The sequence below is a fragment of the Mizuhopecten yessoensis genome, unplaced genomic scaffold, assembly GCF_002113885.1.
Source record: "Mizuhopecten yessoensis strain PY_sf001 unplaced genomic scaffold, ASM211388v2 scaffold7669, whole genome shotgun sequence".
NCBI classification, from domain to species: domain Eukaryota; kingdom Metazoa; phylum Mollusca; class Bivalvia; order Pectinida; family Pectinidae; genus Mizuhopecten; species Mizuhopecten yessoensis.
Window position 1 is genome coordinate 75,605 of NW_018407163.1, and position 16,798 is coordinate 92,402.

Consider the following 16,798-nt stretch of genomic DNA (forward strand, 5'->3'; position numbering starts at 1 on the left):
AATCCTGATCATTGGAGTGTTCACAGTGCAGACGGTTGGAGTAATATTAAATATAAGGAACAAGTGAAAGATGTCTCTCGAACGGTTTACAGAGCTCGATGAGAGTGAACTGAAGAAACTTTTAGATAGGAAAGATTCCGAAAGCACTAAAAAGACGGTGAAGGCGGCCGTAGCTGTGCTTCAGCATTATTTGGAGGCAAAGGGGCAAAATTTACCGGACATGGAGAGCGCTTCCAGTGAAGAATGTGATGATCTACTACGGAAATTTTATGTGGAAACTAGAAAGGAAGACGGGACAAGATATGCCAAAAAGTCGATGGTTACCTTGCGTTATGGACTACAGAAGCACTTCATTAGAACGAGAGAACAAGATATCATCAATGATAAGACATTTTCCAGGTCTAACGAAATGTTTAAAGCAGTGCTCGCCAAACTGAAAGAGGATGGCATTGGCGAGTGTGTACAGACAGAACCTGTTACCCCGGAGGACATGGCGATACTTTATACTGGTTCTGCATTTAATACGAATACTCCTGAGGGCCTCCAGCGCAAAGTTATGTTCGAATATCTCTATTATTTTTGCAGTCGTGGACGAGAAAACCTACGTGGGCTGAAAAGGAGTGATTTCATAGTAGGGGTTGATTCTTCAGGCCGAGAGTATGTTGCCGTCAGATCAAAGCCCAAGAAAAATTACAGAGGTGACGACATCCTTGATCTTGACCACGAACAAAGTCGAATGTATGACAAACCAGGTATGATACAAGAATTTTGATTTACAGGTATTGCTGTGTCACAGGAATCGAAATTTTCAACAGCTAGACCAGGATTTTAATCCGGGACCTCCTTACTCAAGACAGACAATATAACCAATTGAGCTACCTGCATGGGGCCCGTTCGTTTATGCAGAACACCTTTAACAAGAAACATTTCCCCTTAGCTGTTAGTAGACTTTATAGTGGGCAATTTGAAATTGGCTCGTGGTCAGAGTTGGTTCCAAGCACAGATATAAAATAAAATACATTTTTTTTAGTAGAGGAGACTGCTATTTTCTAATATTACAAGTAGAGCAATACATGCCCCTGTGTATAAATGTACATATATATTGTTAATAGTTAGTTACAATTATTGAAAATCACCTGCTTGCACAACCGGAAGGAAGTCGTGTCCAGCAGAAGTTTATTGACAAGGATCATACATGTACATCATACAGAAGCCATTGGCTTAACGTGATGTCAACCACTGATTCAGTGATAATGTTTTCCACTTAAAATCCACATTAGATTGAGTCTATAGTAAGGGGTGGGAAAAGGATTTGAATTTCTACTTTCCCCTTGACTTTGTCCAGGGATATATATATATATATGTAACAACTACGATATATAAAGGGAAAATACTGACTTACTGGCAAGCTAGCTTTTCCAGTGAGGCAGTATAACCCGGGGACCCGCTCACTAGTTCAGCTCATCAAGCATGGTCAGTAGTTGGATGGGTGACCGTCTGCACATTGCATTTGGTGGCAGCGGTGGGATTCCCCAGGCCAAGTCTATAGACGAGACCTCTCTTTGGAGTCATAATTGGCCTGTAGCACCTAAGATCAGTGGGGTAAAATACCTTAATTATTATTTTCTCCTCTCCCCTCCCAAAAAAAACATGTTTGAGTATATATAGCTATCTGTATGACATGTAGTGTGTAGTGCTTATCCAGATACCGTAATTACTTAAGAACAAATGAATATACAAAATTAAAGCTTGGTGTGTGGGTCGCTCTAGTGGATGCTAAGAGCTCCATTGATTTTTGGCAGGGTGTCCCAGAGGTCAAGGTCACTGATTCTAGAAATAGAACTCTGCTTGGTTAAACTTGCCTGGATGATACTTTGAAAACAAATGATCATACAAAGTTCAAAACGTGGTGTATGGGTTGCCTAGTGGAAGATCTCTATTGATTTTGAGCATAGTGGCCCAGAGATCAAAGTGGCTGTTTTCTAGAAATAGAAACTTGAAAACAAATGATCATACATAGTTCAAATTTGGTGTTGACTGTACAGGTGATTGCGAAAATCGAATAAGCTTATTGATTTTGGTATGATGTGCCAGTGGTAAAGGTCACCATTGCTTAAAAAAAAGAAATCTGATTGTCCAGAGGAGTATAATTACTTGAGAATAAATGATTATACAAAGTTCAAACTTTACTTGGTGTTGTCCCCTAGTAGATGTAAAGAACCCTATAGATTTTGGGCATGATCTTTGCTTTGTTGTGTTAGTCCTAAATGAATTACCTTAGAAAGTTCAATCATGGTGTGTTAGGTGCCTTAGTGATTGCGAATTCAAATAAGCCAATTTATTTGAGGGTGAGTGGCAGTCAGAGATAAAGGTAACTGTTGCAAAAATAGAATTTTACTTCTCTAAATGATAAAGTTGAAAACTTCTCAAACAAAGTTCAAACTTGGTGTATAGGAAGCCCTAGTATATACTTCACTGGTATTTAGTGTAACTTGTAAATGGATGATTTTACAAAGTCTGCATTTTATATTGTAAAACAGATAATACAGATTTGTGCACAAGTTTCCAGCCCTTCTCAAAGACTGATCCATGATGCAATAGTAAAACATTTTTTTTATGTGTCGCGAATAAAGACAACTCCTTCTGTTGCATTGCATGGCATTTATGAATGATTTTTAGGTCACCTTAGACAAAGTCTCCAGTGACCTATTACGATCGCCTTTTGTCCGGCATCGTCCGTCTGTAAACAATTTACATTTTCGACTTCTGTTCCAAAACCCCTGAACCAATTTCAATGAAATTTTGCAGAAACCTTTCATGGCTAAAGGTCAACCAATAATGTGAATTATATGGTCCCAAGCCCTGAGGGGCGGGGCCAAAAAGGGTCAAATTGACTAAAATTTCTTCTTCTCAAGATCCAGATATATGCTAGAATCAAATACTCTTCATAGATGGAAGGGTCTATAGGTGCTTTACTAAAATTGTGAATTTCATGACCCTGGGGTCTCACGTTTTCCCCTTTGGAGGGGATAAACTTTACTATAGTTTATATAGGGAAATCACATTTTGGACCAACATTTGTTTAATTTCCATTGGAAGTAATTCAATTTGGGTTAGCATTATCAGTATTAGATAGCAGTTTGATGGTATGCACATATCAGCCCTGACTGACCCCCAGGGGCTGATGGGCGGAGCCAAAAAGGGACAAATTGACTAAAATTTCAAAAATCTTCTTCTCAAGACCCAGATATGGCAGAATCAAATACTCTTCATAGATGGAAGCTTCAAGGGTCTTAAGGTGCTTTACTAAAATTGTGAATTTCATGACCCATGGGTCTCACGTTTTCCCCTCCAAAGGGAGGGGGTAAACTTTACTATTTATAGTTTAGATAGGGAAATCACATTTTGGACCAACATTTGTTTAATTTCCATTGGAAGTAATTCAATTTGGGTTAGCATTATCAGTATTGGATAGCAGTTTGATGGTATGCACATGTCAGCTCTGACTGACCCCCAGGGGCTGATGGGTGGGTCCAAAACTGGTCAAATTGACTGAAGTTTCAAAATCTTCTTCTCAAGACCAAGATATGGTAGAATCAAATACTCTTCATAGGTGGAAGGTTTGAAGGTGCTCTAACAAAATTGTGAGTTTGATGACCCTAGGGTCTCGCGTTTACCCCTGGGAAAAGGGGGGGGGGGCAACATTTATTATTGTTTATATTGGCAAATGATACTTTGGATATTACATGTTGATAACTTGATTGGAAATGGTAATTATAACCCTGAGTTGACAGTTTGATACTTTGAAAATTTTGAGCCAGCCCTACCCCCAAGGGCTGTAGGGCGGGGCCCAAAGGAGTCAGTGTGCTAAAATTTCTTCATTTTATTTGTTTAGAGTCAGAGGTGCTAGTTTCAAATACTTTTCAGTCTTAAATCTGTATGCTAGATATTGAATAAGAAGGTTTTATTGTTTTTTGTCACTTTGAATAATATTTCTGTTCATGTTTTAAAAACAAAAATCAACTCTCTGTATAAATATATCAGAAATCAGGTGACCATTAAGGCCCATGGGCCTCTTGTTTAAAAGTATAATATAATTTTCAATCTAATGTTTATTAATCATGATTGAACCTGACATATAATCCCTTTTATTTTTTATTCATACTTCATAGGTGATCCCAGATGTCCAGTGGCAGCTTTCAAGAAGTATGTTGACAAACTTCATAATGAAAACAGTAACTTCTGGCAGAGGCCAAAAAAGACTGTAAATGAATACGACACTGTATGGTATGACAATTTTCCTGTGGGAAAAAACACACTTTACTCATTCATGCAGAAACTCAGCCAGGACCACAATCTAAGTAAGAGGTATACTAACCACTCTGTCCGGGCAACTAGCATTACAACACTTGACCACAACGGTGTGGAGGCCCGACACATCATGAGTGTATCAGGCCACAAGAATGAGAACTCCATCAGATCCTATATTTTTAAACTAAGTGACGATAAGAAACGTCAAATGTCAGACATACTCAGCGAAAACATTGCTCCACCTTCAAAAACAGCCAGAAGAAGCATGTTAAGCATGACAGGTCCACCTGCTCCATCTCCTCCTGTACAGACTCTGACACGTGGTCCAGCTCTCCAGGAACAGGATGACATGGATGCTGATAGACTTTCAGCTGTAATCAATGAGCAGGAGTCATGCAGTCTTGGCACAAATGCAAGTCCATCTTCCAAGGTAAACCATTAGTTAATAATTGCTTCTCTATCTCTTAAATTACATTTAATCCTACAATGTAAATTATCAGAATAATTAAAGTTTCTATTTTATTTTATTTCTGAACCTAATCCAACGTTTGTAGATAAATTAAAATACAAACAGTACATCTGTAACTGTGGTGATTTTGGAACAGTAAACTAACATGATCGTATACTCACTGTCTGTTTATTTAGATGCTTGGTGTTTGAAATATTTTCTTGTTTGAAAAAAACAAATAGCTGCTGTTTAGTTGATAGAAATAATATTCGAAAGAAAAAAAAAAAATACTTTTTATCTAGGTATCAAATCATGCCAATTGAGCAATCTGTTTACTGTGTGATAACTTAAGATACTGATAATATCTGTTTACTGTGTGATAACTGAAGAAAATGATATTATCTGTTTACTGTGTGATAACTTAAGGTACTGATATTTTCTGTTTACTGTGTGATAACTTAAGATACTGATATTTTCTGTTTACTGTGGGATAACTTAAGATACTGATATTATCTGTTTACTATGTGATAACTTAAGATACTGATATTTTCTGTTTACTTTGTGATAACTTAAGATAATGATATTATCTCTTTACTTTGTGATAACTAAGATAATGATATTTTCTGTTTACTGTGGGATAACTTAAGATACTGATATTATCTGTTTACTGCGTGATAACTTAAGATACTGATATTTTCTGTTTACTTTGTGATAACTTAAGATAATGATATTATCTCTTTACTTTGTGATAACTTAAGATAATGATATTTTCTCTTTACTGTGTGATAACTTAAGATACTGATATTATCTGTTTATTGTGTGATAACTTAAGATAATGATATTATCTGTTTACTTTGTGATAACTTCAGATAATGATATTTTCTGTTTACTGTGTGATAACTTAAGGTACTGATATTTTCTGTTTACTGTGTGATAAGTTAAGATACTGATATTTTCTGTTTACTTTGTGATAACTTAAGATAATGATATTATCTCTTTACTTTGTGATAACTAAGATAATGATATTTTCTGTTTACTGTGGGATAACTTAAGATACTGATATTATCTGTTTATTGTGTGATAACTTAAGATAATGATATTATCTCTTTACTTTGTGATAACTTAAGATAATGATATTATCTGTTTACGGTGTGATAACTTAAGATACTGATATTTTCCGTTTACTGTGTGATAACTTAAGATACTGATATTGTCTGTTTACTGTGTGATAACTTAAGATACTGATACTATCTGTTTACTGTGTGATAACTTAAGATGATGATATTATCTGTTTACTGTGTGATAACTTATGATAATGATATTTTCTGTTTACTGTGTGATAACTTAAGATCCTGATATTATCTGTTTACTGTGTGATAACTCAAGATAATGATATTTTCTGTTTACTGTGTGATAACTTCAGATACTGATATTATCCGTTTACCGTGTGATAACTTCAGATAATGATATTATCTGTTTACTGTGTGATAGCTTAAGATAATGATATTTTCTGTTTACTGTGTGATAACTTAAGGTACTGATATTTTCTGTTTACTGTGTGATAAGTTAAGATACTGATATTTTCTGTTTACTTTGTGATAACTTAAGATACTGATATTTTCTGTTTACTTTGTGATAACTTAAGATACTGATATTTTCTGTTTACTGTGTGGTAACTTAAGATACTGATATTTTCTGTTTACTGTGGGATAACTTAAGATACTGATATTATCTGTTTACTGCGTGATAACTTAAGATACTGATATTTTCTGTTTACTTTGTGATAACTTAAGATACTGATATTTTCTGTTTACTTTGTGATAACTTAAGATAATGATATTATCTGTTTACTTTGTGATAACTTCAGATAATGATATTTTATGTTTACTGTGTGATAACTTAAGATACTGATAATATCTGTTTACTATGTGATAACTTAAGATACTGATATTTTCTGTTTACTTTGTGATAACTTAAGATACTGATATTTTCTGTTTACTGTGTGGCAACTTCAGATACTGATATTATCCGTTTACCGTGTGATAACTTCAGATAATGATATTATCTGTTTACTGTGGGATAACTTAAGATAATGATATTATCTGTTTACCGTGTGATAACTTAAGATAATGATATTTTCTGTTTACTTTGTGATAACTTAAGATACTGATATTTTCTGTTTACTTTGTGATAACTTAAGATACTGATATTTTCTGTTTACTTTGTGATAACTTAAGATAATGATATTTTCTGTTTAGTGTGTGATAACTTCAGATACTGATATTATCCGTTCACTGTGTGATAACTTCAGATAATGATATTATCTGTTTACTGTGGGATAACTTAAGATAATGATATTATCTGTTTACTTTGTGATAACTTAAGATAATGATATTTTCTCTTTACTGTGTGATAACTTAAGATACTGATATTTTCCGTTTACTGTGTGATAACTTAAGATACTGATAATATCTGTTTACTATGTGATAACTTAAGATACTGATATTTTCTGTTTACTTTGTGATAACTTAAGATACTGATATTTTCTGTTTACTGTGAGATAACTTAAGCTACTGATATTATCTGTTTACTGTGTGCTAACTTAAGATACTGATATTTTCTGTTTACTTTGTGATAACTTAAGATAATGATATTTTCTCTTTACTGTGTGATAACTTAAGATACTGATATTTTCTGTTTACTTTGTGATAACTTAAGATAATGATATTTTCTCTTTACTGTGTGATAACTTAAGATACTGATATTTTCTGTTTACTGTGTGATAACTTCAGATACTGATATTATCCGTTTACTGTGTGATAACTTCAGATAATGATATTATCTGTTTACTGTGTGATAACTTAAGATAATGATATTATCTGTTTACTTTGTGATAACTTCAGATAATGATATTTTCTGTTTACTGTGTGATAACTTAAGATACTGATATTTTCTGTTTACTGTGTGATAACTTAAGATAATGATATTTTCTGTTTTCCCTTTTTTAAGGATGTCATAGACAAAGGTTTGACCATGATGAACAAAACAGAGGTGGACAGAATGAAGGAAAGAGATAGAATTGCTGCAATACTAAGGACAGCCGTTCTCAGTCTTTGTCAGGAAAAGTACCAGAATCCAATTGAAGTAGATGCTTTGATTTGTGTAGCGCTTACTCCTACTGACAACCATGTGGTAAAAATTCACGAAACTCTTAGGGTTTTTGGAAACGAGGCCTCAAGAGAAACGCCACCACAAGATGCAAATGGTGACCAAAACATTTGCAAGGTATCAAACACCTGGTCCATTGGTCCAAAATCTAAACGAAAAAGGAAAGAGACAACCGAACAGAGGGTGATGATGACTGAGGCTGAACATGATTTGAGGGAATTGCAAACACAAGAGAATTCTGAAGACTTGTTAGGGGCTAATGCCAGTGAATCAGGTTCAGAAGTAGTGACAAATGGCACATCAGTAAGGAAATATCGTCATCTTAGCCAGAACTTGTGTGGCGAGGATAACATGTGCCTCAGCACTATCAATAAGGATGTATTAAGGAAGGGAGATGTGGAGAGTTGTGTTAAACTCACACAACCAAAGAACCCAGGCTTTGTGGTGTCAGGATTGATAATCCCAGTTGGTACAGCTTTACCTATCCAACCCATACCAGTAGCAGAAAGTCATAAGGTCCCAGTTGCTGAAACTAGCATATACCAAATTGGAAAGTTGGATCATGGAAAGACACACAGAGCATCTATGTTGACTCAGGATGATAATTATACATATAAGGACTATACTGCAATGAAAAGGCAGAGTAAAGACAGCCTATACAGCCAGAAGGTTTCAAAGAAAAAGGATGATTCTAGTGCAGATAGTGATGAAAATAACAGTATTCAAACAATGAGGGAGACATTACCAGGAGGTATGGTGATCAAAGAAGAAACAATATGGAGCACTACGGAATCAAAATGGCCAATGGAAAATGATGAAAACAGCGGTGAGGTTGATAATAGTCAAACTTCTAGCACATGTAATACTCCAACACAGTTTTTCCAGCCAGAAAGCCCAGAAGTTCCCCTAGAAATGTCTGTTACATCTATCAAGGAAGAACCACAGGATTCTGATATCAGTGAGCCAGAGATGGAGATTGATATAGATATTGATTCATCCCAATTCGAACACAATAGAAAATCAGATTCATTGTCAATATCAGAAACAAATAAAAGATCAATTCTTTCGAAAATTCTCAAAGGAAAAAGTTTGAAGGAAGCTTACGAAAGTGGTGTTGCAAAAGACAGGTTAAGTCCGCCAAATACAGGAGAGGATCAGGATAACTCCCTGGTCTACAGACTTCCATTTGTATCATTCCAAGACTTATTTCCAGGAGAAGTTTCTGGTGAGAAAAGCCAGGAAAGAGACAATGTTGCAATAACTAGTCCACTCGAAACGTCCATGAGAGTTGGGGCTGCTCTCACACCCACAGAACATGCCAATCGCAAGTTTGAATTGCTCACAAGTTCATTACTGGAAAAGAGGAATATGGCTAAAGCACCGTATCCAACGAGACTGTCATCTGGTGGAAAAAATCAAGTCAACTACTCTGAAATGGCAAATATGGGTGCAGATTTTGATGTGAGCGACAACTCAGGGTCTCCAAGAAGTGATTTGTCCTACTCCCCAAGATTACAGGAAATGCTTGATGACAATGAGAAAAAGAGTTAGATGACGAAGAAAGAATGGATTTACATATTCTGGTTCTCACTTCTTAGCATAAAAGAAAGCAAAGTCTGCTGATAGTATAGATTACATGTACATGGTATTTGGACATGACCTTAAAATACGAAATCGCCAACAACCCAAGGTTAACATCATCACTTCTAGTCCACCTGACCGGCAATCCTCATCTTTTGTGTTTTCCTGTAGTATTAATGGCTGTGAATTCTTGTAATGTGCTGAACTTGATCCCCAAGAGAAGGAAGAGCTATACAGCGAGTTTTCGTAAAATGTTCCCTGTTAAACACTCAGACTAGTACATGAGATATAATCAACATGTTAGAGTTGTTTGTTTCTGTGAAAAGATGGAGCTACTTCTGTTCCATATTCCGTCTTTGCGTATTGAAGAGTTATCTTCTCTTGGGAGCAGGTACTGATTGTTACGTCACTTGTTTGTGAGAATAACGTCATCAATTTTTGAGAAAACGACGTAATTTTCTCACACAGACCAATGACGTAACAATCAATACCTGCTCCCAAGAGAAGATAACTCTGCAATACGCAAAGACGGAATAAAGAGAGTGAAAGCACAAATGTCAAACTGCAGTGAATATTTTCTGGTTTACACTATTATGTTTGTTTCTCAAGGAAAATCATGTGGTACACGTGTTAAATTAAGACATAGTTAGTTACAAGGTCCACTTTTTCATTTCTTTTGTTGGAATACCAAACTCAGTTATACGTCCTTGCTTTTGGGGAAATCTAAGTTGAAATAATTGAAAACAGGCTAAAACATTAACACTCTCAAACAACTAGCTACTTGCACACATGGATTTATTACCAAAGAAGTTACAGTAATATCAGCCAGGCACTGCCAATTAGTCATGTTAAGGTTGGAATAGCTTTATTACTCCAGTCAAAAAAAGTGATGAAATGTTTGAATGTTGAATAATCCATTTTTATGAGTGTAAATATTTCCTTGTTAGGAAGTCAAAACTAAATGTTTTATATAATTAAATCAATCAACTGCATTTTGAGACATTTAGATTGACCACACAAAAATAAAATCATTTTTAAAACCATAATCTCCCATTTGATGAATAACAATTCCTAACCGTTTCTTCATTATCCCTTCTATGTCTGTTCTCCTTGGATCTGCTTGAAAATGGAAATACTTGTGTATGGTTGTTAGCTGCTAACAACCAGCTTGATTGGTATCAGTTCAGTGTAAAAGTATTCTCGACCAAGGGATGTCATTTCTTTTGTCTTTGGTTCCTCTAGAAATGGTGTCAACCAACAAATTTTCTCTGTGCATTTACTTTCTTGTAAAAGTCATGAAAGGTCCAGAATATTTTGTCCAGCTGATAACAAGACAAACATAATTCAGTTTATCTCTGTTCTATTTTTACTCGTGGATTACAGTTAGTGAAAAATAAACGTGATGTACCATTAAACACGATAAAACTTGAATGTGAAAATGTTTTGTAATCTTCTCACATCTTTATGTGCATATATACTTGCTAAGTCCATAACTTAAGATTTTTGTGTACATGTGAAAATAATTTTATTGTTCTGGTAACATTGATGTCTAGTAAATTGTGATCATTCCGATAATGCAATTGCTTCTTGTTATTTATTGTGTATGTCTTGTTATTTATTTAGTATGTCTTGTTATTTATTTAGTATGTCTTGTTATTTATTGAGTATGTCTTGTTATTTATTGAGTATGTCTCGTTATTTATTGAGTGTGCCTCATCTGGTTTAAGCTGGGCTATAGTCGAAGGAAGTCATCAGAAACTCTAATTGTATAGAGCAACTTAGGGTCGGTGACATCAAATACAGGTATTCATGTTACAGTAACAGTGATCTTAGTCACGACCTGCAGGGGTCTAATAGGTAAACTTGAGGATCCGGAATTCCGGAATTTGTTAGTATCGTATGATATTGTATGCGTATCGGAATGTTGGATAAAAGAATTTGATGTTTTACAGCTTTCGGGTTACAGTCATTTTGCATTCCCAAGATCAGTATGTAGAGGAGGTGGTATAGTAATTTTTTACAAACCAGAACTGGCCGATCAAATTGAAGTGGTTGAAAATATCTACGACAGTATTGTCTGGCTTAAGATTAATAATACAGGTACCTGTAACTCCGGAGAACACACATTTATTGCATTTTGTTATATCCCTCCTGAGGGAAGTGTTTTTTATGATCACTGTAATGAAGATTTATTCCAAATTTTAGAAGATTCCGTTGGTAGATATAAAAGCATGGGTGATGTATATGTTATCGGTGATATGAATGCACGCACTGGAAGCAGGCATGATTATATAGAATTAGATACATTACATGATAGTTTAGTACATAATTTAGAAAATGTGGTTAATTATAATGTTGAAACTGTCAGCACTGAGCGTAAGAATATGGATAAGGGGGTAAACACTTTTGGCCGTAAGCTTATTGACTTGTGCAAGTCATCAGGTCTGCGTATAGTTAATGGGCGGCACCCAGATGACGATACTGGTACATATACATTTTTTAATAATAATGGTAAAAGTACGATTGATTACTTGTTGGTTGTAAATGCGACAATAGACAATATACTTAAGTTTGATTCTGGTAAATTTAACATGTTTTCTGATCACTGTCCAGTTGCGTTTCATATATGTATTGGCAAATTTTTAGATACTCAAATTGTAAATGAGTTGGCTGATTACAATGCCATGTACAGTAGAGGAACCTGTACGTCTGTGAAATGGAAAGGCGAGAATACTATGCTAATTTTAGATAAATTAAGTGAGAACTGTGAGTTAATTGATGAACAATTGAATGTTGATTTAAATAACCAAGATGCAGTTGATGAATGTGTGAATAATATAAGTAGAATATTAAATGATTGTACATTACCTTTTTGTGAGTGTAGAGATACCCCTCTGAGAAACTCCCGCGATCACCGCACTAAAACTGTTGTTATTGAAGATAAACCGTGGATAACTCCTCGGTGCAAAGATCTATATACTGAATACAGAAATTCGTTGATTAATTTTAACCGGGATAAATCAAATCAAAATTACAATATATTAATAACCGCCAAACGTAATTACAAAAGGTTGGTGTTTAAACTTAAAAGAGATTATAAACGATATGAAGGCGACATGCTGGTCCTTTTGAAAAGAAATGATCCAAGAAAATTTTATAGTATCTTTAATAATCGGAAGTCGAACAGAGCTATGAATACACTCACAATAGATGACTTCTATAGACACTTTAAATATCTGGCGCAAAAGGAGAATGATGGCGCTGACCAACATGTTCCTAATGTTAATATAGAGTCAGTTTATGAAGATCTTGATTCTAATATCACAACAAAAGAAATTGTTAAAGCCATTGAAAACCTGAAATCAAACAAAAGTTGTAGTGAAGACTTAATCATAAACGAAATTTTTATTCAAGGAAAGCATATTCTGGTGCCATATTTGGAACGGTTGTTTAATGCTATTTTTAGATCTGGGTTTTTCCCTGAATCTTGGTCACAAGCATGTATTGTTCCTGTTTTTAAGAAAGGCTGTATTAACGACACTAATAATTATCGTGGTATATCACTTGTAAGCTGTTTTGGTAAATTATTTACATCAATCTTGAATAATAGAATTATGACATGGGAAAAAGAAAATTGTATAATAACAGATGCTCAGTTTGGTTTTAGAAAAGGCAGTTCAACCATTGACGCCATATTTGTTTTACAAACATTAATTAACAAGAAATTGCGTAAAAAAGAGAGACTTTACTGTTGCTTTATAGATTTAAAAAAAGCATTTGATTTTGTTAATAGAGGAAAACTGTGGAGTAAATTAATACACCAAGGTATTCGTGGAAAATTTTTAAAAATATTATTATCTTTGTATGATAATGTCAAATCCTGTGTAAAATTTGAGGGTCAATTAAGTCATTGTTTCCCTAATTATACCGGTCTCTTACAAGGGGAAATATTGTCACCTGTGTTGTTTTCTTTGTATGTGAATGATTTTGAAATTAATTTTATTAATGATAATTGTCCAAGTATTGATTTACAGATGCTTAACCTTTTCCTGCTAATGTATGCTGATGATATGGTTTTTTTCGCTGATAGTCCAGCTGCATTGCAAAACATGTTAGATTCTTTACACAGTTACTCTAGAAAATGGGATCTGGAAGTCAACATTGATAAAACAAAAGTCATGGTTTTTAGAAACGGGGGAAACATAAGAAATAATGAAGTGTGGAAATATAATAATGAGAACATAGAAATTGTTGACTGTTTCAAATATTTGGGAATGTTTTTTAATTATAATGGTAAATTTTATAAAACCCAAAAGCATTTAGCGGACCAAGGAAGAAAGGCTTTATTTTCATTATCATCCTCTTTAAAGAACCATTGTTTGAATTTGGAAACCCAATGCTCTGTCTTTGATATTTATGTCAGCAGCATCTTAAGCTATGGTGCAGAAATATGGGGGTTTCACAAAGCTCCTGATATAGAGAGAGTTCATTTGAATTTCTGCAAAAAAGTCCTTAGAGTATGTAAATCTACATTCAATGATTTAGTTTATTGTGAATTGGGTAGACTACCATTAATTGTTACAAGAAAGCTAAAAGTATTCAAATATTGGTTGAAGTTGACGAAATCTGATAATTTGATATTAAAAACTTGTTATGATGAATGTGTCAACGTGAATGATCCGTGGATTTGTAACATTAAGAATGAATTAACTGCCCTAGGTCTTGGTTATATTTTTGAATCGAATCTACCATTGGTAAACACTTTTGAAATTATTGAACACAGATTGAAAGATGTTACTAAGCAAAATATGTTGGCAAAGATAGCAGCTTCATCAAAAGGTAGACTATATCAATATCTTATAGACAGTCATAGTATTCAGTTTTATCTCCGTAAACATATTGAAACAAAATACAAATATATGTTAACTAAATTTAGAACGTCGTCTCATCAACTGAATATCGAAAAGGGTAGACACAATAATATCATTCGCAGAAATAGAAACTGTAGCAAATGTGATTTGGGAGACGTCGAGGACGAATTTCATTTCATTTTTGTATGTCCTTTTTATAATGATTTGAGGTTAAAGTATATAAAGAAGTATTATTATAAGAGTCCCTCTGTTTACAAACTTGTCCAACTTTTATCTGTAAATAATGTCAAAGAGTTGTCAAATCTAGGTAAATATTTATATCTAGCCACTAAGCGGCGAAATTGATTAATTAGCTACACGTATTTATAATTTTTGTGCTTTTGTATTATGTTCTTTGTTTAGTTTGCACTTGTATGCTTATAGTCACTCTCCTATAACATATATACATGTACAATGTATCATGATTGCTTTGTACCTATAAGTCTTAAGACTTTTGGTGAATAAAGAACTTGAACTAATTGGGTGACCTATTGTTTTACATCCTATTATCAGCTGTGGTCATTTAAGGATGAGCCAGTTGTAGTGGTGAACAAAGACCACCACCCTGTGGCCAGTACCTGGCAACTGTCCCCACTAGGCGTAGAACCCGCGACCCAGTGTTGACGGACTACTGAGAGTAGACAGTCTGAGGCCTTGCCCAGTAACAAATCTTATTTTTTAAATGTTTGATTCAATTATCAATGAAAAAACAACTTTATTACAAATAAACAGAAATTTTTCATTGAGCATCAGTTATAGAACTTTAAATATTTTCCTTGATAATTGATTTATTATGAATAGATTGTTCATAAATAAATAACCAACACATCATAAATTGGCTTATAAAGAACTACATATACCATTCAAGTTTCCAATAATATTGAAATTTTATAGCACATAAACAAAATTTTCTTGCTCAACAGTTTTCGCAATGACTCACAATTTCTCTTTGTTTTTACTAAAACGTCATTTTGCTGTTACTTTTTCTTTAACACTTTGATAAATGTGTCCTTTGGTATTTTGACTGTTCCCACCATTTTCAGTTTTTTCAGATGCGCTGCCTGCTTGTTTAACAGCTTATTTTTCCTGGTTACATCGCCTCCATACTGTAAAGAAATCAGAAATATTACATAAGTTTGTTGTGACAAAATAGTAAAGGTTGCCTCAATTTTGAGTTAAAATTGACAAATGCCTAAAGTAATAAACAAAGAGGTTCATGGGCCTTAGCAATCGCCTGAATTGTAATATACAAGTTATAAACAGTATATATTTATGGACTTTAATTAGGGTGGTTATGTGGTTATATGGACCTGAGAAAGTGAAATTAACAGAGATGAAGTTGAGGTTAACATAACTTTTTCAGGTCCATATAACCACATATTCATTGAAATAACAGTCCTTTCATTTGTTATAGAAGAAATCAAAATTGTTTTTTATCAAATAACATAATACAACGTATGAAAACTTTAAGGAGAAAAGTACTGCATTCGACAGAGCGTTGCCATGTTACAATTGAAGTGACATCCTAAGGCAATATTGACCTGCTGTTTCTAAAAATAGTAACACAGAGTCAATATCACAAATCACCGACCTCTACGTCTTTATGATCCAAGATGTGGTGAAAATGTGTGCCATCTATAGTAGTTATAGTTTGTTGTACACTGAATTTAAGTACATGCAACGCAAATACTATGTATTTTAACTGAATTTGCTGACAAAACGATGCTTGGATGTGTTTATATATTCAGCTGGAATGGCAGAAATTGAACTTCAATAGAAAAAGGAAATTCGTTTCTAAAATGCTATTTTGCTTATTAGAATTTTGACTATAAAAGTGTAGGAACTTTAGAAAGTATCGGGGTCAAAATTAACAGACAGATTTGTATGCCATGCTTGTTGGAAGTTTGGACTATTGGGGATGAAAATACAGATGGCAACATGTACAAAATAGCCATTGATCAAAAACACAAATAGTAGTGGTTTCCCCAGAGGGCTAGGAGTAACAATATTAGAGTAAATCTGTAATCAATATTTTACATGATTACATAGTATACAAATTTGGGTCAAGTCTCATTCTACAATATTTAAGACTATTCTAAACCTTCCACTTAATCAAACTACAAGTGTAATGTTCAAATCTCATTATACAATATTTAAGACTTTTTCAAACCATCTGCTTTATCAATTTACAAGTGTATTATCCACTCCTGGAGCAGATAAAATTAGTTGTGTGTCCAACAAAAGTGCTAATTCAGAATCCCAACAGATCGAGTATTTCTACTGGGCGTCCTGGCTATAACAGTCATCAGAAGAACAGATATTTCTACAAACAAGATATATAAACAACCTGTCCATGAAGACCATCTGGGTTCGTATTTTT

General features: G+C 34.1%; 2 protein-coding genes across 3 annotated transcripts in view; one reads left to right on the forward strand and one right to left on the reverse strand.

Annotated features, from left to right (window-relative positions):
* On the forward strand, positions 1-9,918 carry LOC110454115. The gene is made up of 3 exons (XM_021503486.1): positions 1-752; positions 4,173-4,741; positions 7,769-9,918. The coding sequence occupies exons 1-3, from the start codon at positions 71-73 to the stop codon at positions 9,476-9,478; spliced, it is 2,961 nt and encodes a 986-aa protein (XP_021359161.1). The 5' UTR covers positions 1-70; the 3' UTR covers positions 9,479-9,918.
* A 5,222-nt stretch (positions 9,919-15,140) lies between these two features.
* Positions 15,141-16,798, reverse strand: part of LOC110454113 (translation factor Guf1, mitochondrial-like) — a 22,389-nt gene continuing 20,731 nt past the window's right edge. Inside the window, exon 18 of one of the 2 annotated variants that reach the window (XM_021503482.1) lies at positions 15,141-15,524. In XM_021503482.1, the coding sequence (XP_021359157.1) occupies positions 15,396-15,524 (129 nt within the window). In that variant the 3' untranslated portion in view covers positions 15,141-15,395. The remainder of the gene's footprint in view (positions 15,525-16,798) is intronic. The other variant, XM_021503481.1, reaches the window with a different exon arrangement.

What these genes read in the sequence shown, in the direction of transcription:
- LOC110454115 (XM_021503486.1), top strand. Translation starts at nt 71, where the DNA reads ATGTCTCTCGAACGGTTTACAGAGCTCGATGAGAGTGAACTGAAGAAA. An exon ending in TCGAATGTATGACAAACCAG is followed by an intron (nt 753 to 4,172) that starts GTATGATACAAG and finishes CATACTTCATAG; the next exon opens with GTGATCCCAGATGTCCAGTG. An exon ending in ATGCAAGTCCATCTTCCAAG is followed by an intron (nt 4,742 to 7,768) that starts GTAAACCATTAG and finishes CCCTTTTTTAAG; the next exon opens with GATGTCATAGACAAAGGTTT.